This window comes from Sesamum indicum, linkage group LG8 (assembly GCF_026168435.1).
Source record: "Sesamum indicum cultivar Baizhima isolate 11 linkage group LG8, ASM2616843v1, whole genome shotgun sequence".
In the NCBI taxonomy this organism is placed as follows: Eukaryota; Viridiplantae; Streptophyta; class Magnoliopsida; order Lamiales; family Pedaliaceae; genus Sesamum; species Sesamum indicum.
The window spans coordinates 4,189,536-4,216,771 of NC_142664.1; the positions used below are offsets into that span (position 1 = coordinate 4,189,536).

The 27,236-nt window shown below is 29.3% G+C and overlaps 2 protein-coding genes across 9 annotated transcripts; one reads left to right on the forward strand and one right to left on the reverse strand.

Annotated features, from left to right (window-relative positions):
- Positions 1-2,275: 2,275 nt before the first annotated feature.
- On the forward strand, positions 2,276-8,194 carry LOC105167722 (ADP-ribosylation factor-like protein 8a). Of its 5 annotated transcripts, XM_088883940.1 has the most exons (7): positions 2,276-2,498; positions 6,037-6,085; positions 6,289-6,317; positions 6,421-6,526; positions 6,958-7,118; positions 7,213-7,273; positions 7,923-8,194. In XM_088883940.1, the coding sequence occupies exons 2-5, from the start codon at positions 6,040-6,042 to the stop codon at positions 7,023-7,025; spliced, it is 249 nt and encodes an 82-aa protein (XP_088740066.1). In that variant the 5' UTR covers positions 2,276-2,498; positions 6,037-6,039; the 3' UTR covers positions 7,026-7,118; positions 7,213-7,273; positions 7,923-8,194. The 5 variants fall into 5 exon arrangements, 3 of the variants coding, with proteins under 3 accessions (XP_088740066.1, XP_088740065.1, XP_088740067.1); XR_848270.3 differs by lacking the exon at positions 7,213-7,273 and having other exon boundaries at positions 6,285-6,317; XR_016066849.1 differs by lacking the exon at positions 7,213-7,273 and having other exon boundaries at positions 6,037-6,076; positions 6,285-6,317.
- LOC105167721 (protein JAZ7) lies at positions 7,691-11,157 on the reverse strand. 4 transcript variants are annotated; one of them, XM_011087541.3, is made up of 8 exons: positions 10,881-11,157; positions 10,707-10,789; positions 10,177-10,331; positions 9,889-9,985; positions 9,726-9,804; positions 9,563-9,632; positions 8,161-8,289; positions 7,691-7,974 (listed from the first exon to the last, which is right to left on the reverse strand). In XM_011087541.3, exons 1-7 carry the CDS (start codon positions 10,963-10,965, stop codon positions 8,163-8,165), a joined length of 696 nt encoding a protein of 231 aa, XP_011085843.1. In that variant the 5' UTR covers positions 10,966-11,157; the 3' UTR covers positions 7,691-7,974; positions 8,161-8,162. The 4 variants fall into 4 exon arrangements, with proteins under 4 accessions (XP_011085843.1, XP_020551315.1, XP_020551314.1 ...); XM_020695656.2 differs by having other exon boundaries at positions 10,707-10,806; XM_020695655.2 differs by having other exon boundaries at positions 10,177-10,337; positions 10,707-10,806; positions 10,881-11,155.
- Positions 11,158-27,236: the final 16,079 nt, after the last annotated feature.

Sequence of the window (27,236 nt, forward strand, 5' to 3'; positions counted from 1 at the left end):
AATGGTTCCCAAAAACCGTCATCCAATTGACTTTTTGGTCACCTATTCCAACAATCTCCCACTTGACCTCAAAACCAATTATCCATGGTTTCAGAATATCTTGATCATGAGCAATTTGGGATACCGGCTAGGTCTTATGGGTCTAATTTTGCACAAAAATATAAAAGTATGGAATTAAAATTGGCTATTTTCAAAAGAATACGATTGAACTTATAAAGGACCGTATAGTTTGGGACTATTATTGCAATTAACTCCAATTTTGGTAATTTGGTCCTAAAAATTAAAAAAAAAAAAACAAAAGCAATTTAAGGAAAATTCTGACTGAAAAAGTACATGTATTGAGCAAGTGGCATGCTAAATTGGGTTTTTTTTTTTTGCACAAAGTTGTCTTCAAATTGCTATTTATTTATTTTTTAATTACAAGATCAAATTGCCAAAATTATTTTCAACAAAATCAAAATTGTCACCCCATATATTTACAAGAGTATAATTATAATTTTTTTGAAGATGATATAATTAGTGATAAAGCAAAAATCACAGTAATTATGATCCTGATAAAATTTAATTATTAATAATTAAAATTATGCTTAAAGTTGTCAACATAGATAATCAGTGAGACATCTAGTTATAATGTCAACACAAGTATATTAAATTTTGAATCTTATTTACCATGTTAGCTATACTAAGTACCATTTTTCTCTATCTCTTATTATCTCATGTATCCTTCCTCTCTTGTATATCCATTATTTATTTAAAAAAAATTGTATATCCATCATCTAGCTAACTAAAATAGTATATATATATATATATATATATCACTGGAAGAATATATAATTTTTTGCTATGGCTACTTATCATAATTAAAAATGGTGATGAACACTAATTAATTCTGACAACACTATACCTAAAAATTATGATAAATATTTTGACTATAATTAAAACCACCACAAAAGTTTTTGTATTAATTTATTTTGACTATAATAAATAATATTAATTTGTCATAGTTTTTAAATCATAGTATAGTATAGAAAATACTCAATAATAGTTTTTTTATAGCATCATCCTTAACAAAATTATAAGTAATCTCCCTAGCATAAAAACAAGAAGGATTAATTAATAAAATAAAATAAAGTAGTTTTGGGTCCCATTTTATTTTTGTATCAAATAAAGATAAATGTTTTTATTTATTTGAATCATACCTGATGCTTAATAGATTGTTGGCCACACAAGATAGAAGGATATTAAAAAAAAAATTATAAAATCAATTGGGGCAAACCTTGCAAAACAAATATTAATATTTTGATACTTAATTAAGTAACTGTTTATAAAGGAAATAAAAGAAATTTTTGAATTAAAATTAAAATAATAGTGAAATATAATGTGAGTGTGGTAAATATTTGTGTACAGTATAAAATATAAACTCAAAATAACCTAAAAATTAAGAGAGCAATGAAAGAATAAGCGAGAATTTTAGGATAATATTACTAAATAACTGCATAAGGCCTCTATTTATAGACGAGTATAGAGTAGGATATGGGGGTCGTTGTGGGTTCCCGCCGTTGGAAAGCCCTTTATATATGCGATCATCCAGAAAAAACAGTTTGTGAATAGGACTTAGTTTGACTGAGATACGCTAGGTGGGCTAAGTCTTGCCATGTCTGCCTAAAAATCATAGAATTGGTTAATTGCGAATTCTCAGCTCATTTACTATCGATTTTCTTGAAATCACTTGAAAATTTTTTAGAATGATGTATCGTAATATGTTGACAAGCTGTATAATGTATCCGACCGGCTATATAATGATATGTCTGGTTGTAATGGGCTTGTTTGTTGGATCTGTCAATTTAATAAAGTATAAAGTAAGCTTGTGGGTGTTTCCTCCGTACTAGTGGGCCAGTTGGGCTGTCCTGCTTTCTGTTTGTTGGCTTGATCCAATATTTTTAGGATAAAACAATACCAAATAATTAGAAACTAAAATACTGTATTAGACTTACTTCGAACAAACCATTCTGAAACTCTATTTGGATTAATGGATTTCAAATTATAAATTTCAATCCCTGGTACTAAGTTTTTTGAATTTGTTCAAATAATTTTAAATTGAAAAAATTAAGTACTTCACGTCTAAATTTTAATTATATTTTATTGAATATTAATAAAACTCAAATTATTTAATACAAAGTAATTTAAGAAAAATATTCAAATATTTCCCTCGAGTCCAAACCCGCATAAAGGAAAGAAACGCTATTAATAAGCCTGCTTGTGTTATGTCATAAGCAATGCGTTTTTCTTTGAGTCGGTGAAGCTTAGCACATTTGTCGCATTTCTCATAACGCCCATCCGTACTGTCACCTTTCTGCTCCCACTGAGAATTCAAGAACCACACTTGCGATACCAACGCCTTGGTACTCTTTTCTTCAATCTGCCGTCTATTGATCTCGTGACGTTTCATTACCTTGAATTCTTGAAAATGGGCTTGATTTTTTCCTCAACTGGTTAAGGTATCTCTTTTTACTTTTCTATTGGGTTATGTAGTGGATTTTGAGTTCATTTTTCTCTCTTTGAGTACTGAAATTTTCTAGAAGTTGTCTTGGAACAGTCTTTTTGTGGTTTTAACATGTTCTTGTTTATATAATGTTTTTAGTTATTTGTAGTGTTTGCTATAACTTGCACAAAAAGGTTTTAATCTGTATTGTTGGTTTTGGTTTTGTAATATTCTTGAAGATGATTTTTCAATACAAAGGGAAACTTGGTACTAGGAAGTAAGTAGTTGTCTGTTAGGCATTACTCTTAGAGAGTGGAAATGGATTTAGTAAATAAGAGGCAAGTTTACCCATAGGATAGGGACAATACTTTTGGTGCTCTGCTTTATGGTATTTTTGAAAGTTCTAAAATTAAGAAAACACGACACATTTGGTTCTCTGTTTTAAAACAAAAATGTTGAACCCCCTATCCCTCTGGGAATAAAAGTGTAATATTGCCATAAATGTGAAGTGGGCCAACTTCTTTTGTTTTCCAAGTACGTAGAATTTGTAGTATATGAAAAATCATGGTCATAGTTTGAAAGAATTGGCAATTTGTGTAGATATAGATTGGGAGCTTTAATCCAAAACTCTCTGATGATGAATGCAGTTGAAACTCGGTTATTTTCTTTTTATCGTGTTAAGGGTTGAGTTTCTCCCTAGCTTCAGTATTCATAAATGATATAGCATATTGAAATGAAGATAGGAAGCGTGATATTTCTTTCCAATTTTTTATGTTGAACTTTAATGTGAAAGAAGCCATCTTTTTCTGAGTTTTTGTGTTTTGGAGGTGGTTTGAATTTTGTGTAACAGCTCGTTTGACCAAAAACGATTGGTGAAATTGATTTATGATATCCGGAATTGGTGAGGATTAATTTCTTGTATAATCATTGGAAGTAAAATTTTTATACTTCATGAAATTAAATTAACAAGTCCTTTTGACATTGCCTAAAAGCTGAAGAAATGCACTAAATAATATATGAGGATGCAAAAAGAGAAAGGAAACGTGTGAAGATTTCAGAGGTAACTGTAACTGCTAGAGTTAATTGGTTGTAAATCCTCCAAAACAGACTATTTTGAACTGGGGCTTTAATTTCAAGATCCCTACTTGAGTGATTTATTTTCCCTTTCCCAGACATACTTTGATATGTTCATGATTTCAAGTAGTTACAGGTAGTTGTGGTCTAGTTTCTTTTGTCACATTGCTGTTCTTTATTAAGCATTGAAAATGAGCAAGAATACTCGTAATAAAAAAGATTTAGGTTGTATATGCGTCAAAAACATACAGAAATTTGCGATAATTACAAATGTAATGCTAGGTTTGCTGATAAAGCACAACCTGTACAGAGAACTCCCTTCCAACATAACTTACTTTACCCAAAAGTTTGTATGCATAATCTTCCTTTTGGGCTTCCGGAGGGGCTAAAGACTTATGGTCATAACTTACTTTACGTTATTAGCCCCTCTGCCTTTTTACTCAGATCGTACTTAGTGTCATCTCTAATAACGTGCACCTTTTTATCCATTGGTGATCAATCATGTGTACATATGTCTTAGCCGTGGACCGACTTTTACCTGTCGAACGCTATACCTTATGCCAAGGGATTAGGATCAAGGATTGAGATGGCCTAACCCCATCCATGCATAAATATGTTTGGGGCCGTTTCAGACATAGTTCGGATGCATAGATATTACTGCATTTTTCATTCAAGTGTTTAATGAAGTTTTCACACTAGCCGTTCATCTTGTTAAAAGTATTTATAGGGAGTGTCTGCAAAAATTAATTAAAATGCTTATCAACCTATTACAAAAGTTAAGTTGGATTGGGCCATTTGGGCAGCGTGTTCTGCTTCTCAGAAGCTAAATTTCAGCTGCTTTTTAGCAAAAGCAAGAAACATCAAGGAGTATGCTTCTACTACTTCTTGGTGGTTTTGTTATTTTTGGAATTTACTTTAGAAATTTTTATCCTTCGATAATCTATATTATAATACTATTTCAAAAATATCCTCTAAAAAAGAAAAACTTTTGGATTACGGTATTATCCTACAAAAGAATTCTAAGCATGAGTTGTTTTTTCTATGAAGCATTCTATTCCCATTTTCAACTACTTTTGAAATCAATTTCTGAACAGTTTCCACTTTTAAAGCTAATATTTTTTCTTAAAATCACTTAAATTCAACTTTAGAAAGCAGAAGTCCATGCTAACACGCCCATAATATTATTTAAATATGGCAGGAAGATTCACACATTTTCATTATTTAAAAGTAAGCTTAGCAAAGAAGGATCTACAAAGAGACAAGTTATGATGGAGAAGGATAACATATGTTTACATCAAAACAAACATTCAAGTGATTACCTCCAAGAACTATTCGGTTTGGAAATTAGGAGGATCGTTTAAATATTTATTTCTTTAACAACAATTCTTTTGTCTTACTTCCTTCTCTAATCTCATAACTTTCTTTATCTCTACTCAGTTCTCCAGCATGCCTCCTTCAATGAATCACAGCCCATATTTGTAGGCACATAGATGATAAGATCTTGGTACTTAAATGATACTTCCTCTAGTTTCTTCTCTTTTCTAACCTTATGGGTTCATATTTATCACAAGCTGCAGCCATTGTCATAGTGAAATTGTTGCCTTGTCATCGCCCTAAATGCATGCTGTAGGCTAGATTCTCACATGAGTACCAATGAGATTTTGGGTTGTGCGGCTGGCAAACTTTTTAATTTATTTTTTAATATCTTCACAATGAATTATTATATTAATATGTTGGTAGCCAGCAGCCGAATTGCTGCTCTAGGAGGAACTGACGTTTTAACTAGCCTCTTTGACTTAGCATCATAACGTAAAATTTATTGTTATTTCCTATTCCTCCTTCCACCTTGTAGTTTAAGTCAATGCAAGCATTCCGCCTTGAGATCCTTTTCTATCGCAAAGGAGAAGAAGCTTCCTGCCATTTTATTTACAGACCCCTCATTTTTCATACAACATAATGATATGATATATGCTGGTCATGTATTTTCAAAATGATCCTTTTCCTTGTGTTTCTTTCTGTTGGTATTTTCTGTATGTTATGTTTCATGCCTGTATTTGTGGATGCTCGTATGGATGTATACTTTTGTATGTATTTCCCGTGGCATTAAAAATACGATTCATGAAAAAATCCTGTCCGACTTAATTTATGTAGAGGTGATCTTTTGAATTAGTGTAGAAATTCTTGTTTGAAGCATTTTGAAAACGATTTAAATAAACGATCAGGCAGCTCCTTGCTAAGTCATGGATCACAAGTTTTGGTCGATTCATTTTCCAATCAACACCGCCCCTCTTGTCATTTGGCTACTCTAAGTTAGGTTAATTAACGAGGTCATATTTTAATTATCGAATCATATTTGATTTGGATTCTGTTAAAGGGGCTGAGAACTGCCGTGATAAACTTCATATAAGAAAGCATATATTTCTCGACATTTGAAATCTGTTTATTTCCAACTGTTCCTCTCCAACCTATTCTTCAAACAGGAAATGGAAGGGACCTCCAAAATGCAGGGAAGACATCAAGGTTGTTGCTGTGAGTGAACTTGAGATTGTTGCACATCTCTCTCTTTCTCTCTCTCACACACACACTTGCACACATGCATGCGAACTCATGCAAGCACATGTTTCCTATCACGTGTAATCAGATTCAGGCCCTTTCATGCACACTACCACCTATTTCTTGCTCTGTTTCATTTCTGATTTCACAATACTTATTGATGTTGTTCCTCCAGACAGGTGGCTACAACAAGGATATGATTCCAACTGTAGGTGTCTTCTCGACTTGTTTATTTGTGAACTGCCTCAGCTACTAAACTTTCTAGCAATAACAATTCTTAACACAGAAATTCTTCTGCAACCCAAAAACAGGTGGGATTTAACATGCGTAAAGTCACAAAAGGAAATGTGAAGATAAAACTTTGGGACTTGGGAGGCCAAGGGAGATTTTGTTCCATGTGGGAGCAATATTGTCGAGGTGCCATGCTTCTACTTGCTGTTTGTTATACCATGTGCTTATGTTCAGCAGATATTCCTTTTCTGTTAAAAATTATATCGAGCCATGTGCAATCCTTTCTGGTCCATACACCGAGCCAAAACAATTTATTGATACCTGTTGAGATTTCTACATGTGCTGGCGTTTTCCATGTTCATCAACTGAGTATTTCTCTAGTGAATTGGCGATCGAACAATGGGCTGGCCACTCTCTTTGTCTTCATCCAGTTCAAGCCATCACGCTAGAGAAATTATCAACCACGAGCCAATTTATTGCAAACTGACTTTTGAAAGATTAGCAAGATTCTGAATATTTTCTATTTCATGCTATCAAATTTCGTTGTCTTTTTGGATAGAGTGTATCATTCATCCAGTGCGTCTTTCTTTCCAAAATGATCTTCCTACTTGATGCAGATATGTCGTCGATGCTGCTGATAGGGACAGCATCCCTATCTCTCAAAGTGACTTGCACGATCTCTTGAAGAAACCTTCGTTAGGTGGGATTCTCTACTCATCCTTGGGAACAAAATTGACAAATTAGAGGCACTGTCAAAGCAAGCACTCGTTGATCAGCTGTACGTATAAATGTGTTCAATAGCCTTTATCTCGTTCCTTTCTATATCTTTGCGAACATTTACTGCCATTCTTTTTTTCCATTTTCCTCTCTAGAGATTTAAATTCAATCACAGATAGGGAAGTATGCTGCTATATGATCTCTTGCAAGGAGGAGGTAAACATATACGTCGTTATTGATTGGCTCATTAAATACTCGAAAACAGCAAAACAACCATGTATGCTGTGAAATACGATAGTCGACAAGTAGAAATCCATGTTGGTGGTGTATGCCCATGTTTGTTTTGGTTGCTGCTCGCTCAGGCAAGCTGTCTATGTTTACTACTTACATAGCACAAGTGTACAAGCTATTGTCTGATTCATCCAAGGTTTTGATGGATTTGTTGCAATTAAAAGTTTGTGTGAATAAGAGTCAATCAACTTGGTTCGGTTGAAGTTGTCATAGATATCTCCATTAGCAGATGATAATGATGATCTGGGCTGTGCCTTAACATGTAATAATTTAGTACTAACTGTTAACAGTAGTAGACAATATGTTCAAGAATCCTAAAGAAAGTGGAAACAGAGAGGCTGCTTGAAAGAAAAATTTCTTAACATTATATAAATTTAAGGATTGAATCGTTCGTAGTTTATAACTGAACAATACGGCACAAATCTTGGATGCTCGCCTCCGTTCATTGGCAATAGAAATCAATGATCGGTCATGTGCATCCTCTACTACTTTTAATGCTTATTGTTGGTATTAACTGTTGCTGTACGATGAATTTTTCATATATGAATCAATACGCTAACATCTTTTCACTTAGGTAGGACATTATTGCAGTCGCTCCCGTCTGGCTGTCCTCGTCGATTTTGCAACTGTTGCAAGAAATTAAAACCCAAGAATTAGTAAACGGAGAGATACCGTTGCAGAGCCGTGTAAACTTGAGGTGAGTGACTGGCGAATTTAATGACATCTGGAGATTGTCTGTCCCATGTTTACTTAGGTAGCTGCATTATTGTAAGAACTTAGCAGAAAAATTATGTTGGGACGGTACATCTTACCATCATAATGTGATCTGGCTTTTGTTTTTCTTCTTGTTGCTTCTGGTAATAGCTTGGTTGAAGACTTCAGAATAGGCAGCATTGAGTGATTTCCCCATGAGTTGATGAGATGTTCTTGCTTGATTCATGCTGTTTTCATAATATATGGAATTAGTGAGGGTGAAATTGTAAAATTATTAAAATATTTATTTTTTATGGGCTCATAAAATATTTATTTAATTAATTGTTATTTAAGAAGTAAAAATTTCTTAATTAGTTTCAAGTTTAATTTTTGACAAAAATACAAAAATTTGGGGAAAAATGCAAATTCAGACTCATATGAAATAGAAAATTTGCAAAAAGGCCCCTCTGTTAAAGTATGGTCTCCGAATGAACCCTGGGAATTTTGGGTAAATTATGTTCGCACCACATAAGATCATTCTAATTATACTAATACCTCTTGATTTTTGAAAAATTATAATTACACCTTTTAAAATTATAATTGTAATTACTTAAAAATATTTTACATAAAAATGCCATAAGGTACATTACACTAACATTCTTCTCTATGGTACCATAATTTCATAAAGGGCAAGAGCAAAAGGTGTGTGTAATTAGATATAGGATAAATTATAATGAGCTCCCTTGAGATTTTCATAATTATAAACACTCTTTTATTGTTTGAAAAATCGTAAATACCCCTTGAATTAACGGCTAACTAACAAATATCCTTTTGCAACAATTCATTGTGGGAAATATTTGTTAGATGCTAATTAATCTCAGGGGTACTTGTAAATATTTAAACAACGAATAATTATTTATAATTATTACAAATTTAAGGAAGCCCATCGTAATTTATAATTAGATTTAATTTTAGAGAACTGTCCATGTAATTTATCCTAAAAAATTTACTTAACATAGATCAAGAGTTACGATTTTGATTTACATAAATTAACTATCTTATTTAATTTAGATCAACTTACTAAACTCAATTTTCGTTTAAAAAAAAATCTGGTCAAAATAAGAATTTTTCTTAATTTTCGTAGAGTATTTATTTCTTGCACATTTCTTATTTCATAAAGAATAATTGCACTTTACCCCAAAGCGATCTATTAAAATTTTGCAACCTTTTTTATCTCCTTATAAGTTTCAAAAATATTTTATAACAATAGAAGAACTTACAAAGCTCCTAGAATAAATTTAGGAAAAATCAAAGCTTACGTCCCTAAAAAATTAACAGTTGACTAACAAATATCCTTCATGACAGTCCATTGTGGGAGTTTTTGTAATTTTTCAAACAATAAAAAGATATTTATAATTATATTAAACTTTAAAGGAGCTCGTTGTAATTTACCCATAACTTTAACTAGAACATCCTCTGAATTAAAGACAGTAACTTGACCTAAGGGAAACCGAGTCCTACCGGTGCAACCGCTTCTCCAAAAATCTGGCCAAGGTCGCCCTCCGAGCCATAGCCACCGTGGGAGTATACCCTATATTCAGTCGTCGACGTTAATCATCAAACAAATATCACAAAATAAACAAAAAATATTATCATCACGGTAAAATTAACAGCAAAAACACACCAGTTTTTCTGGTGCATATTCTTGCACTGTCAGCAAGCCTGGTTGATGTATTCCCAACCATGTACATAGTACCATCAGCCTGCAACACAGGAAAAACGATTTAAGGTAGCAAGAATTAGTGAAGGCATATGTCAGAAACGAGAAGGGGTTGTAAAAGGAAAACCTTTTCGGACAAAGCATCATTGAAAACAGTAGTGCTGGGACAGCCCGCATATAGCATGGTTAACGAAGCAGGCTCAACTGGGAGTTCAGAAATGTTCCTGCACAAGTAAAACGGCAGAATCAGCACTCACGTCTTTCCTGTCTCTTCTTTTACATTTTACACACAGTCTAAAGTAGTCGAGAATTGTCCCTACAGTTCGGAATGCTGCGCTTGATATGTGATTGGTTCAAAACCAGACACGGAATACAATTGGTGTATTTTACAAAGACGGGATTAGATCTGGATTACCTTAAGCTGGTTGAGTTGTCGTTTAGGTCGTAGAGAAATCCGGCGGTTGTGGTGGTCGGAGAGGGGCGGAACACCGGCGTCGAGACAAGAATTAGACTATGTTGTTCTGTCTTAGAGGCGTTCAAGGTGCGCAGGGTGCCGGCCGGGTTCCCACTCTGTCGCTACAAAAATGTCACAAATTAATAAGTTTCCATTACATTCGAATCAAAAATGTAAATTTGGCAATTTAGATTGAATTACTCGATTTTTTTTTGGTGAGCTTATAAGCGTTTTTAAATATCATATAAAATATTCCACCGGCCATTAAGATGTTGCGTAGTATTTGATAAAAAAAAAAATTATAAGCCTTTTCGGAGAATAGTTGGTATTGATACATTATTAGCTCCGTTTATCTTATTTTTAAAATAAGATCCGATATTTTGTAAGTTCAAAATATAAGAAATACGAGAATTTATAAAATCTTTAAATAAATATATACATAATAATAAACTGAACCTAATTCAGAAAAAAAGAAAGGAATTGAATAGAACCTCGCAGAAATTGAGGATGTCTCTCTGTGAATCAAGTGAAGAACTTGTGCTGAGAGACAAGGACGTCTCAACTCCTCCATTACCTGCAAACAAATTCATACTACAATATATATTACATAATTCAGATTCCTAATTTTATCAAAATTCATTTGAAGAAAAAAAAAAAAAAAAAACCTGAATCCGTGAATGAATTCTTGCAACTCTGTCGCTCCACGTCGACGTACTTGGGTGAGTTCAGACCCAGAAAATCTATCTCCATTTCAGACACAAAAAACCAACTGAAAAGGGGGGGATATTTACTCAGACAAAAATGTTAAAGAATGAGAAGAAGTGGGGAAGCAGATAACAAAGAGAGAGAGAGAGAGAGAGGAAATAGAACTGCAGATATAGTAACAATAATGTATAATACTGTAAGGAAATGAAGAGAGAGAGAGAGAGAGAGAGAGAGAAAGAGAGAGAATATATAAGGGGATATTTTGGGTAGGAGGTTCAGGGCCAATGAATGGCCGTCTTTTTACAAAGTGAAAAACACGTGCTGCTGGAGATGAATGAATAATATGAAAAGAGGAAGAACCACCACACATGCTTGCTTGCTGCGGCACGTGAAAATCTTTGGCCATTGGACTTTTTGGTGCTCTACAAATGTCAATTCTCTTACAGTACTATACTGTTGCTGTGCGACTTGGAATATGATGTTTTTGGCTCTCTCTGTAAGGATTTTACCTATCCTATGGTTCCACATTTTCGAGATGACAACGCCTTGGGTTTTAGGGTTGTTCATTAGCTGTTCTAATTTTTTTATAATTGCTTTTAGGGTTAATATGAGGATGTTGTAATTTGGTTTTAGAGATTGATAATGGATGAGGTTTTAATCTATGATCAGAGGTTTAAGGTTGTTTGTTAATTGTCGTATTTATTTTAAATGTAAATTATGATGAATTTTTTTAAAATTTATTATAATTATAAGTACTTTTTCATAATTTAAAGAATTATAAATGTCTCCTTGTAATTAATGATCGTCTAACAAATTTTTTCTATAATGGGTTGTCATGGAAAATATTTGTCAGACGATTGTTAATACTAGGGGGTATAGTGGGTAATTATAATTAAAGATAATTACATTTGTTTCCTTTAAGATTTGATATAATTACATGTAAACTCTTTGTGGGTTGAAAGATTACATCTAGTACCGTCAAGATTTGCTTTCATCTAAAATATATCCCCCCATTGACTTATTTCTGATCCATTAGAGGTCAAATAAATATTTTTATGATCAAATTATCATTCTACATTTTCACACATGAATGCATGTGAAGAGGTATATTATCACATATATAATAGTAGTTTAATCAGAAAAAAATTGTTTGACGTACAATAAGACAATAATAAGTCAATAATAAGTTAACCGATGGTAAATATTAATTTTCATTCAGTTGTTTTTTTAATATCAACAAATACAGTAAATTTTGACTAATAGAGGGATTTATTTTTTAGATGAATGCAAAAGTTTGGTTACTAGATGTAATTTTTCAAACTACAGGAGATGTATATATAATTACACCAAATCTCAAGAAAAGAAAGTATAATTGTCCCTTATAATTATGATAAATTTCTGAATAGCCCATTGTAATCTATCCTTATTTATTATTTATAAGCATTTCCAGGATAAATATGAGCACACATTAAATAAATTATGACTTAGGCTATAGAAATGACGGTCGATGAGGTTTTAATCCCACGGCAGGTTTTAGGATTGTCTGATGACCGTCGTATTTATTTTTAAATATTTTTAGGATAAACATGTGAGCGAATACAAAATAAATTACTTTTATTATTAAAGATGACAATGGATCGGATTTTACCCATGATAAGGTTTTGTATTTATTTACAAATACTTTTAGAATAATTATGAACTGCGCTCGAACAAACTTTCAGTTAAAAGTTGAATTTGTATCTGATGGTTTTTTGCTTTGTTGAGAAACTAAATAATTTAATAAAATTAATTCACACTGATATTCGACTATGCAGTCTAGAGCACGTCTTATAATGTCCTTCTTTCTTTTGTTCTGTCGAAAATTCACTTCAATTCTCTCCGTGTGGTTGCTTGTTCATTTATTCCAGACAAATTTGAATAACTCTATTTTGGCCTCTTGTGAGTGAGATTTTTTTATTGCTTTATGATGTGTTATTACTACTCATCACATAAATATAACGGATAAAAAATAACTTAAGTTCAAAAACTTTAAAAAAAAAAAAACAAATAAATGTAGTCTTTTTCATTCCTTATCATATGGGGAGGTTTATGTAATTCTTAATTTTGTAAGGGGGTACTAATGCAATATAATAATAAAAAAGAAAGGTTTTTGTTGTTACATGCCTGATGACATGTGAGTATATGTAATATTTTATTTTATATATGGAGAAGGGTGCTAATAAACACTCCTTTAATAATTCATCATTCATTATTATTATTATTATTATTATCACTGTTTACACGTGTTTTTTTCACTATTTTTAGAGTTAATTACACTTTCTTTGAAAAAAATTAAAATTACACTTAGACTCCTTAAAAAGTTCTCTATTTACACAATATCCCCTTCCGTTAAAATTTGGAGAAGATTTTTAATTTTACGACTCATTTAACATTCTCATGTATATTTTTTTTATTTGTAAAGGAATAAATACAATATATATATATATATGTAGTGATATTAATATTATTATATTTTTTTTCATATAAGTACAAAATTATTATATAGAAATATTAAATATGAGGTACAATTAAAATTTTATGTTATTTCTTTGCTAATGTCAGTATTTTTCATTCAAACCATGACGAAAAAAGATCAGGTGTAAAAGGTGAATTCTCGAATGTGGTGTTAGTGTAATTTTAAAACTGTTTTAGAAAAAAGTGTAATTTATTTTTTCAGAGAGAGTCTAAGTGTAATTAACCCTTATTTTTAAATAACAACTACTTACCAATAATATCTTGATTTAGTTCTCTCTCTATTATTTATTTCAGACTTACCAAAATATAATTTTCTTCACTTATAAAGAATTAAATAAGATATACATAACATAATTTCTAGTAAGAAACATTTAATCATTAATCATTTTTTAATTTTTTCTGCATTTCCATCACATAACACACACATAATTATTATATTTTTATTTTTAGTTTTTATTTATGGATTTTTTTGGGTCTATTTTTACTAGGAGGGCTGTTGCATTTAATTCCGATAAAATCAGTCAAATATATATCAAGTAAACTAAGGGATAATTACATTTTCCTCCTTTAGAATTTGGTGTAATTACATGTAAATCCCCTTGATTTGAAAAGTTATATCTAGCATTATGATGTTTGTTTTCGTCTAACAAATAAGTCCCTCCGTCAATCAAATTTCTCAAATTTGACTTATTACTATTGCAGGTCAAATAAATCTTTTTATGATCAAATTACCCTCATGCGTCTTCACGCGTTAATGTATGTTAGGAGGTATATCTTCACCTTTATAAGGGTAGTTTAGTTGGAAAAAAATTATTTGACTTGCAATAAATCAGTAATAAATCAATCGATGGTAAATATTGATTTGCATTCAATTCTTTTTATTAATATTAGCAAATTTAATGAATTTTGATCAATTGAAAAACGTATTTATTACACAGAAACAAACCTCCGGAATACTAGATGTAATTTTTCATACCCCATAAGATATACATGTAATTATACTAAACCTCGTAACACAGAATCATAATTATCTCTTCAATTAATTTCCACCTACTAAAGTTAGTACCACTCTAAAATACTAACTGCGACGGATAGAAAACGATAAATGTTGGATAAAATTCTAAGTACTAAACATTAATAGAGTTATAGGTTTAATTTTTTAAATAAAAGAACGTATTTATAATAATGCCAAATTTTAGAGACGTGCGCAGAATTTTTCCCTTTTTTTTTAAAAAAAAAATAAATTGTACTGCAGCTCAATAAATGTGTGTTCATCTATAGTCTCTGTCTTAAATAGGGTATTAATGGCCTTTATTAAATATTGTTACCGACATTTTGATAATTAATTCAATTCACAAAGTTGAAAAGTATTAAGGTTTTATCGTTTATCGTACAGTTCAATAAATGTCTATCTACTTATTTTATTTTTTTTAAAAAAAAAGATTAATTAGTCTTAGAATTTTTTAAAAATATAAAATTATATTTTGTCCCCGAAACCTTTTGAAATTATATTTGCATCACTTTTGAAAATTCTCTGTCTATAATTATACCCCTTTTGTTAGTATTTGGACGAAAAATACTGATATTAGTAAAAAAAAATTTAAAAAACTTTCAATTTTTCTGCTCATTCAGCATTTCGTATGATTTATTGCAAGTAATATTTCTTATAATACAAATAGGGTTAATGTATATATTAAGTCAAAAGGGTGTAAATGTAATAAAATATTATTTTTGAATTATTACCATTCGATAAAAAGTAGTGGTTGACGTCAACATTTTCCATCCGAATTCAGAAGAGGTATAGTTGTAAAAGAAGAATTCTCAAAGAAGTTGAAAGTGTAATTTCAAAGGTGTTCTGGAGAAAAATAATTACAGAATGCAATAATTTATATAATTTGAAGAATCCTCTTATTTTTGTGATTGCTCAAAATTGATTTTTTTATAAAATAATTTCCATATGAATTATAAGAAAATGTCGCTCGTTAATTATTTACACTCGCGTGCCTATAAAGTATCATAAAAATAAGACTAAGTTATAGCGAGTTTTCGTAAAGTTTGGTTAATTATAAATACTACATTGTTATTTAAAAAATTATCAATACCCCATGACTTTAATAACCGTCCAACAGCTAGCACAATTCATTGGTCTCTATTAAGTTTTCATTTATTTTTTATGGTGAACTGACCAAAAAATATCATTATGGACTATCAATTATAATTTTACTTTTAAAAAAAACAAAATGATTGATTAAGTGGACAAGTATTAACAATTTCTCAAAATTTTTTCCATTCTTCTCGTCTGATTTTTTATAATTTTTATTTTTTTTAAAAAAAATACAATAAAAACAAAATCGATAATTTTATGCCTCCATCAATGACTATATAATTTCATCAAATATAAGAGGAATATTGATAATTTTTCAAACAACGATATGGTACTCATAATTATATCAAAATATAGAGGAGCTCGTTGTAATTTACCCAAAAACTAATTTGCCCATGATTTTACTTTATGTTGGGACATACTCTACACTCCACATTACAAATTATAAAACATCCACAAGATATAGAATCTCAGAGAATTTCTAATAAATATAACGGATAGTTACACCATCCTCTCATGTGTTTGATGTAATCAAATATAAATCTCTTGTAATTTGAAAAATTATATCTAGTATCCCTAAAATTTAATTCCGTCTAACAAATAGATCCATTCGGTAATCAAAATTCACCGAATTTACTGATATTAATAAAAAAAAAACTAAATAAAAATCGATATCTTCCCTTGATTGACTTATTGCAAGCCAAACAAATGTATTATGACTAAACAACCCTTATAAGCGTGAAGATATACCTCCTCATATGCATTAATGTGTGAAAATATCTAAGGTAGTTTGATTATAAAAAAAATTATTTGACCCACAGTAAATCAATAATAAGTCAATTGAGGGATAAATATAAACTACATCCAATTTTTTTATTAATACATTAAATTCGATGAATTTTGTCCAATAGATTGACTTATTTATTAGATGAAAATAAATCTCAAAGATATTAGAGGTAATTTTTAAACCACAGAGAGTTTACGTGTAATTATACAAGATCCCCAAGAAGCGCCATGTAATTATCCCTAAATTACTTACAATTACACATTAGAGAGAGAGGGGGAGAGAGAGAGAGCAGTACGTCTTTCATATTAAAATGTACGGACAATTTCAAATTATTATGTATATATATATATATACATATTATTATCAATGCACCGACAATTTCAAATTATTATGTATATATATATATACATATTTTTATCATTATATATCAGACACGCACAATGTATCACGAATATTATATTTCATGGGATTTAACGTAATTTACTTTTTCTTAATACGTAAATGGGTAAATTATTCTCTATAAAAAATTTAGTAATTTATTCCTTATATTTTTTAAAATAAAATAATTTATAATCATCCTGTCTATGGAGATAAACTACTTCATTAAGAAAAATATAAAGATATAAATTACTGTATTTTTAAAAATATAGGAAAATAAATTATTATTTTCTTTTACATATAAAAATTATTTGTCATTTACATTATCACGATATTGCTTGCATCTTTCTCATATTCCACGTGTCGACTAATTTTCATAATTAAATAAATTCGGACACAGTGAATAACGTGTTGGATACATTTCATGACATATTTGACATATTTTGATGGTCCAGCGAAAATAAACAACTAATTAACTGCTAACAACTAACTTAACCAACTAAAACTAAAACTAAAACGCAGAACCAGAACTATTACAATGACGAAGAAACTAAAAGTGTCAAGAGATACAACACGACTTTCACAACACTTGGGCAGTCCCTGCTTCGCTGGCTATTCCTCTGCTTTCTCTACTGTATTTTCTTCTTCCACCTTGAGCCTGTAATGCGCAGCAGTAACTGTTTTTGATAGTTTAATTGGTAAAATTAAGGCTCCACTATTTTTTTCTAGTTTTTTTTTTAATTATTTTTTCACCACTTTTTTATAAATCTGATGTTAATTTGTTATTTTTTCTATAGATAGAGAACTAAAATTGCAACTTTTACTCAGAATTGTAATGTGTTTAGAAATAATAAATTAAAAAAGTGAATTCTTATGTTCCATCTCATGTGTATTGTTATGCAATGATATTAATGAATGGTGGTGGTCGTGTGATGTGTACTGTTATCACACACACTCCAAGGTGCAAATTCCGTGACTTCTTCATATGAGTTTGATTGATGCGATGTGTCTCACACGCTTTTTTTTTTCTTTTTTTTTTAAAGTAATAATAATAAATAAATTATAATAATTCATTCAGATACACTGAATAAATATTTAAATTCAAGTTATATAATATTATAACTAATAATAATAAATAAATTGCAATAACTTATGTTAATTAAGTGAGACAAACACTCGTAAAAATAATAGGGTAAATTATATTTTGCCATTTGAATTATATCCACTTTTACACTTTGGCTTCTAAAAGTTTTTTTGTGTCAATTTACCATTTCAACTTTGCGAAATTTATACTTTGCCATATATGACCGTTTTTTTGTTTATTTTTTTTCTGTTGAGAAAACATCACATTTTACGCGTGTATGAAAAGTATCACACACATAATCCTTAAATATCACGCGTGCCCCACATATGGTGTTTTTTAGACAAAAAACTTGGAAAAAAATAGTTATAAATCGTAAAGTGCAAAATTTTGTAAAGTTGAAATGGTAAGTCGACACGAAAAAAAATTATATGGAAAAGTGCAACATTTATCATACTTCTGATGGTAAAATATAATTAACCCTAAAAAATAAGATAAATATATACATGTCTGGTGAAACTCAAATTCATGTTCACAATCTTGTTAACGATTTGCTTTTTTTTTTTTGTTTTTTTTTTGGGGGGGAGGGGGAGAGAATTTGGGTGAATGTGTGGTGAAAAATAGTAGCTAATAAAGATATATCAAACTGTATCGAAAATGGTCCAAAAAAAAGATGAACGATACCTAAGAAAAGGAATATATTCCTTAAGAAAAGAAAATATTATGAGAAGGAAAGAAGTTAAAATATTAGTTAAGTTTTGAATGAGAGAAAAAAGTTATACTTTCCACTCACAAATAGCAATTTGTTACAGTGCTACGCCAAATTTTGGAAGACCAAAATATCCTTATATATTTATAGGAATCATCGTATTTGGTCCTATATATTAAGATCTTTTTCAATTTAATTTTATTTATTATGATTTCTTTTCATATTGCATCCTATGAGTTAAAGTTTTTTTCAATTTTAGTCTCACATGTATTTCTTGTCCAATAATAACAGGGCCGTAGTAGTCTCACGTGCATTTTTCATTAATTATTGGACGAAAAATGCCGTGGAGGACTAACTTTGAGAAAAACTTTCAACTTATAGTATGCAATGCGAAAAAATCGTTATAAATGAGACTCAATTGAAAAAATCAACCCTAACATATGGGGCAAAAATACTATATTTTCCATATTTATAATAATATTATTACTTATTTTTTTGTAATGGTCAATGCCGTCATTTAACCGCCAATTTATTATCCCAAAATTTCACCCATTTTATTATTTTAATCATGTAATGATTTTTAATTTTTAGGTCCTCGAAGCTCGTAGAAAAAGAGCAAGTAAATAAACGATTTTTCAGAATTGATTTTTTTTTTATCAAACATAATTGACAACAAGAATTTTGTTCTTTTTACGAACCTGATGTCGATAAATTCGCAAGTCTAAAAATTCATTTTGGCCAATTGAACCTTCTCGAACTGTTTCTTTTTAAGAACCAAAAAGATTTGTGCCAAAATAACAGATGCCAAGAAGAACAAAAGACCTTGGACACGTAATGGATCTTGAAGTATTATTTCTGCATCTCCCTGACCAAATCCACCCACATTAGAATTACTCGTTAATAGTTGATCAAATTTTATGGATTCACCTTCTGAAATAAGAAGTTCTGGTCCTGGAGGGATAATATCAACCACTTGACGTCCATCCGATGGACCTGTTATGATTATTTTATATCCTCCTTTTTCTTTTTGTATGTTGAATTAATTATATGGTAAGCGAAATACACTTGTCATGCGATTGATGTACAACTCATAGAAAGTGACAGATCACATAGCAAGTGTATATGTGATTGATTTGATTCGACCAAACCTGATCTGGTTAAAAAAATTTCATAATTATTCTTATTTTTTTTAATATTATTGCTCGTTTTTTCCGTAATATATGAAAGAAAACGTGCAACTCATGCAAATATGATATAATAAATTCAACTTTGAAAAAACTCGTGACTCAACCTACAAGAACTTAAACTAAATTTTTTTGACTTATTCACATTTTCAAGCCGATCTAAATCAAATTCGACCTCAAATTCAAACTTGGATTCATGTTTTAGTTTAAGGTCTATACATATGATTCAGGTTTTGAAAGTATACAAACCCTAATATATAAATATATAAATTATTTTAATATTTGTGGTTCACGTGAAGCTGTACAACTAAGTAATGTTTTATAAATAGTCACCCTCTAGGCTATATGTAATTTTGCTATCTGAATGTTCTTACAACCTTCATTATTCTTTAATTACCTACTGACTTAACCATCAGAGAGTCATAATTCGGACCTTCCCAATGTAATTCAGACCGTGAATTGTTTTGTAGGAACTTAATGATCTGGGTCTGAATTTTGGGTCTAAAAATATTCATTGAGACTGGATTTGAATTTTAGAATTAATCTATAGATTTAAATAAGGTCTTACTCTATTCATCGACAAACGACGATCAAGGCGTAAACATTGCTTTTGAAAATAGCAAATTATCCAAAAATCACTTAATATACATTGTCCATTTTTCAAAATAATATATATATATATATATACATATATTCCTAGAGGGGGACCTATTCATTAATAATTTGTAAATAGGCTCGTGTAAAACCTGTTGGTGAAACTGTTCAGACAATTATTGAGGTAGTAATGGGCACAACAAGGGGTGTCCGTGTCACCATCATCTCCACTTTTGCCTCACAAAAGTTTATTGTAGTTAGCTGTATTGATATATTAATTGAATTGATATATTATTTAATTTATTGAGATATTGATGTAATTGCATAATTACTGCTTAAAAAAAGGGTAAATTACAATCATATTTACTGATATTTTACATAGTTATAAATGCCTCATCGTTGTTTGAAAAATTATAAAAATCTAAATGATTTTAATGTTTGTGTAACCACGAGCCAATTCTGTTTTAGTTTTTATGTAAACTTCCCAAAATATCTTTCGAATTATGAATTATAATTTTATAAAATATTTTTATGAGCTAATATTCTCGATAGATTATTTACTTTATACACCCTTAGATTTCTTTAAATATTTTAATTTTTTTTAAAAATTTAACAAGGATGAAATAGTAACTTTTACCTCATTATCTAAGGACTACGTAATCATTTTTCATTTTAGGGGGGTATTTGTAGTTATTCAAATAACAAAAGAGTATTCAGAACTATGTCAAACCTCCAAGGAGGTAATTGTAATTTACCTTAAAAAAATTACAGTCGGGCTCATCTATCCTTATATTTAAGGGATAATTATGCTCTCCTCCCTGATGTTTGGTGTAATTACACATAAAATTCTTTATAGTTTGAAGAATTACATTTAGTACCCCTGAGGTTTGCTTTCATCTAACAAATATATCCATCCATTAGTTAAAATTCACCGATTTGTTGATATTAACAAACAAAATCTGATAACAATTCATGTTTACCTCTGGTTTACTTACTATTGCCCTATTGCAAGACAAATAAATCTTTTTATAATTAAACTATCCTTGTACATCTTTACACGTTAATATATGTGAGAAGGTATATCTTTACCATTATAAAGACTAGTTTAGTCAGATAAAAATTACCTAACGTGTAATAAGCCAATAAAAATAAATATCATTTTGCATTTATTTTTTTGTTAGTATCAACAAACTAAATAAATTTCGACCGCTAACAAACGAACCTATTTATTAAACAAAAAAAGATCGAAAAATACTAAATATAATTTTTTAAATCATAAAAATTTTTATGTATACATAATCATACCAAATCTTTTGTTAGGGGAGTATAAATTATACCTATATATTTAATGGTCGTGATTTTGTGGTATGGCTTTTCTAACGTTATACATACCATTATCATTTATCATTGTCTGGGCCAGGCAGCTGCAACTTGTTCTTTTGTCTGCATCATTGACTCAGCACTTTTTCGAAAACGATTTCTTTTACATTTTTCTTTCTTGTGTGACTTTTTTGGGCAATTTAAGGTACCATAAAACACAGTTTGCTCCATAAGCAATTTTTATGTAATATTTATCTTTTTAAATTAATAAATACAATACTGACTCTTTTGGTTAGATATTATGTCGTGAACAATTATATTATTTTTAATATATTTTCGTATTTTGTATATTAAATCATCATCAAATTATTTTTAAATTAAAATTTTTTCAATAAGTAGAGAATTTAAATTAAAAATAGAGTATAACACACTAATTATATTTTACTTTATTATAAATAAAAGATACTTTTTTCAATTAAAAAATTTAATTGAAGGTTAAAATAAAAAATTGCTAAAAAAAATTCTTTCCACTAAGAGTATATAATATATAAGGGCAATATTATCAAAAAAAAATAATTATAGAGGGTAAGCATCATATTTATTAGTTTAAAGGGACAATATTTCGTTAACAATAGTTTATGGGGCCAAAGTGTATTTTACCTACTGAAATATTAAGTTAGGTGTTAAGTTTGAAAATTTTGTAATAATTCAATCATCCCAAAAACTATTAATAAATCAATTAATATTGGTATAGTGTGGGGAGGGTAATGATCCAATTAGCACAAATTAAAGGAATAATTATACTCGTCCCCTTTGAGATTCAATATAATAACACGTAGAGTTTTTATAATTTAAAAATTACATTTAGTATTTCTGAAACTTGCTTTTATCTAATAAATAAATCTCATTGTTACTCAAAATTCATCGAGTTTGTTTATATTAACCGAAAAATTGAAAAAAATTATATTTAATCCCCGACTGACTTATTGCAGGTTAAATAAATCTTTCTGTGATCAAATTACCCTCATACGTCTTCACACATTAATATATGTGAGGAGGTATATCTTCACTGTTATAAGGGTAGTTTAGTTCGAAAAATTTGTTTGAACTGCAATAAGTCAGTAATAAGTCAATTGAAGGTAAATATTAATTTTTATTCGATTTTTTTATTAATATCAGCAAATTCAGTAAATTTTGACTAGCGAGGAAACTTATTGTTAGACAGAACTAAATCTCAGGAGTGGGGGGAAAATGTAATTTTAGTCCTGTAATAAATAAAAGGGTAAATACAATGAACTCTCTCGAATTTTATCATAATTATAAATACACTCTTGTTGTTTGAAAAACTATAAATTAGAATTAACGGGCATCTAACAAGTACCCCCTACAATAAATTGTCAGATAGAATATTTGTTAGATGATTATTAATTTTAAAAAAATTATTTATAATTTTTCAAACAGAAATAGAATATTTATAATTGTAATAAATTTTAAAAGATCCCTACCCTAAATGACATTGTGTGAAATGGTTCATAAATTTGGAAGAAATTAGCAACTTAAAGTTATGATATGATTTTTTATGTAACTTCAAAGTCAGCTTATAAGCACATGTTGAACTCTGTCACTTCAAATTACGTAACTGGGGTGGATAGATCGGGGCCCTGCACTGCATCTAATAGGGACGGTTGCGATTTAGATTACCAGGTTTGGGTGTAGCCGTTAATTTTTATTTTATGTAAGAAGTGTTTGCGAGTGCTTTATAAATATATTTTTTTAATTTTTGATTTTGAAAGATTACTATTTTGAGGTGTTTATAATGTCAGCTTCTGCTTTTACGTTTGCTTTGTATTTTTTTTTTTTATAGATAAATTCGACTTTATTTTTTATTATTTTATTCTTACTATAATAATTGTAATTCAACTATAATGTATTTAATCTTTTTTATAATTGTATATTTAAAGTTGATATTGGAGTTTTTAAATAATTTGAATAAATAATTAAATTTACACTTTTACGTATTTAAAATTTTTATATTTTTATTTGCTATTTCATCTAATTATATTACTTCATTCATATATTATTATTTGATTAATAATAATTTTTTGTTGCAATCATGAATCAACAATTATATTACTTAGTGGGAGAATTATTAAATTTAATTTTTTATTTTTATTAACATTTAAAAAAATTAAATAGCAAATATAGTAATCGAAATAAAATTAATTATGTTTATGAGAATATAATTATTGCTAAGTAAAATAATAAGCAAAAAATAGTATCTTTTCAATACATAGGGACAAAATAATCTTTAATCAATTAAGTTTATTTTAGAAATAATTTTTTTCAAACACTATCTAATTTAAATTTTTGTATACTTTTTATTTTATCTACAAACACTACTCACTTTTAATTCTATTACAAATTTTAATTTGTTCTACAAAAATTATTTATTTAAAAGCAGAAATTTTTACAAACACTCCCTTTACCCAATACCAGAAGTGGACCGACTTCAAACTCGCCTGAAATATTATTTATAAATAATTGATTTATTTAGAATTTTCAACTTTTTTTTATAAATAATTGCAAAAACATATATTGTTTTTAACATAATGATAATAATTTACTACATATCTATAAACATCATCTCTGTAGGTTAAATCCTCTGGGCTGGACGGCAAGTGGGGATGGGGGCTTGAATATTATTAAAATTTAAGCTGCATTATAAGAAAAAAGAAAAAAAGAATTTTTACTGTATTATAAATAGCCACGATTTAAAACTTGTGATAAATCAGTATTATTGGCAACGGTTAAATAAAATCAAAGTAAAAATTTAAATTTTTATCATAATTAATCAATATTCGTCATGATTTGTAGTCATAACCAAAATATTTGTCATGGTTAATGTTTTGGCGATACTTGCAGAAACAACAGCCAATAGCCGTTGCGAAGTCGTTGTTGAATTGTATTTGGCACAATTTTCTTCTTTAGGTTATAATAATTAGCCAATGTAAAAAAAAAATGTATTTTTTCTAGTGCTGGTGACAAGATACTTATTTCGATTTAAAATATTTAAGTAAATAAGTTTAGTATTTTATGATTCTTTTTAATATTTTGAAAATACAGTATTCCAGTAATAATTAAAACCTACCTACCTACTAAGATAGTTGAATAATTTCGCAAATAAGCTAGTAATACACTAATTTTTTTTTACCAAACACCGTCCCACATTAATTTTTTTCTACTTATAGCTATTACGGCCAAACTCGTCTAATTTTTATATTTTAATCACTTATTTATCTATTTTTAAATTAACCACTTTTTCTTTTAAATAAAAATTTTTGCCCCCCCCCCCGCCAACATGTCAATATCTGTCCTAAAGTCATAATCAATTAAAAGCAGATTTTGATGGCTAACATGACTTCTTGATAAAGTTCTACAAGAGCATCTCATCTCACATGGAGAGTAGAGCTTATTTACAATTGTAACCAACAAATTTCAATTGAAATTATTTTTTTAATACGACTTATTATATTATTTAATATATTTAAATAAAAAATAAATATTTTTATGATTTTTTAGATAAAAATTGATGGAACAAAAGAATAATAAATTATTACAAAATTACAATAACACTCATATTTACAAATTCAAACTGTCAATCTCTTAATTATGAGGTCTTAGCTCAAACCTACTATTAGAGAGCTGATTGTGTGACTATATGAACTAGTGTGGCTTTTCTAAAGTAGATTAACAAGCGAAGGCCAATAAAAGGGTTCGGAAAGGAGGCTCGACATTTATGTCGATCCCCTCCCTCTATAAAGATAAGAAGGTTGTAGCTGATAGGGAAGAGTTGTTAACTGAAAGCGGCAGACTCCAACCTATCGAGATTCTCTAGCTAGCTCCTAGCTTCTAGAGGGAGGCTCAAACCGGCCGATACAAGGATGATTCGATATCTAAAATCGATACTTGCTGAATCTATTTTGAATTAAACTGTCAAAAATTTCAGTCATACCAAGTATTCAAGTGGTGAATTAGAGAGGAGAGAGGCATGCTGTTAATTAAAAATAAATTTTAATTTACCAATAAATAGAATATGGTCAATTTATATATGAAAAATTAAAGGGTTAGTGAGGTGTTAATTTAAAAATAATCATAAGCTAATTATTAATTTCTTCATAATTATAAATTAAAAATAAATAAATAATTAAATATAACTTAGTCCAAACAATGCATGATTAATTGAACCAATGGAAGAAGAGTCATAAATGGACCATATATGATGTGTATAAAAATAAGATGGCCCAAAGAGACTTAAGTGATTTAAAAAGAATAAAGAAATGAGAGGCCTTTAACATCTTAGGAAGTCCAAGAAAGCCTGTCAGGTATCCCCCAAAACAGATTGGCAAAGGGAGGAGGCCTAAAACATTCCCTACTTGAACCATGATTCAAGCCCAAAACTTTCGGTCCAAAAGGCCCGTGTGGCAACCTACACTCGACCAAGTCAAACGTTTTGGTTTCTTAATTGGAGGAAACATGTATATCCCTATCGGAAGAGGGTATCCCCTATAAATACAACTTTATTCTTCCATATTGAAGACATTCCCGGAGACCTTTCTCACTTTTTGGACGTCCCCCTCACGTCCTTCACATTCTCTAAATAATCTCTAAGCATTCTACAAGCACGTTATCACGTATTTTTATATTTTTCACTAACTTTATTCACCATATCTCCATTTCAAAATTCGCATTCACTCCAATCCAAACCTTGAACAATTGTCCAGATTCATTTGACTCGTGCAATTTTTTAAACACATCAATATATATATATTTCAACTCTTTTATAATTGTCATATGAAAAATGTGGAAAATATCTAAAAGAATTTTATACTTGTTAATCTTTTAATTTATAACCCTAATTCTTTCATTTTCTTTTTCACATGACCAAGTCAAACGTTTTGGTTTCATAATTGATTTATAATATTAATCAGCAGCCCGTGCCAAGGTACGGAAGCATTGTATTTAATAAATAAATAAATAAAGTATACTTGAAATTTAAATTTAAAGTAATTAATAAGTATAAAAATGCAAAAGTATATTGACTATAAAAATAAGTTCGTCAACGAGGTCTAACTTAATTGACGAAGTTGAGGCCCCATAACTTTAAGGTCATGGGTTCGAACTCTACCAACGTATGGGATGTTATTGTATATACATTAAGAATAATTGTTAATTAAATATAGTACCTGACATGGAAATTAGTATATAATTGTTATATTTGTTCGTTGTCGTTAAATATAAATATGTGATATTGATAATTGTAAAAGATTTATTAAAAAAATATATATAGTTCAACGCTTTCATTTAAAATATATACATAAACAAATTACATTATTTTACTAACTAAATCTATTTAGAAAAAATAAGTGGATCTTTCGGATAAAGATAATCGATAGTAAATGTACCTAAATTTAATTAAAAAAATAAAAAATTATTCTTTTAAGTATTATTTGATATCAAAAGAAGATTTAAATTATATTAGTAACTAATTAATCCAAAAAAATCTGATGATTCTTTTGAATAAAGATAAATTTTTCATCTAAATTTAAATAAGAATAAAAAATATTTTAGTTTATTGCAAAATGAAA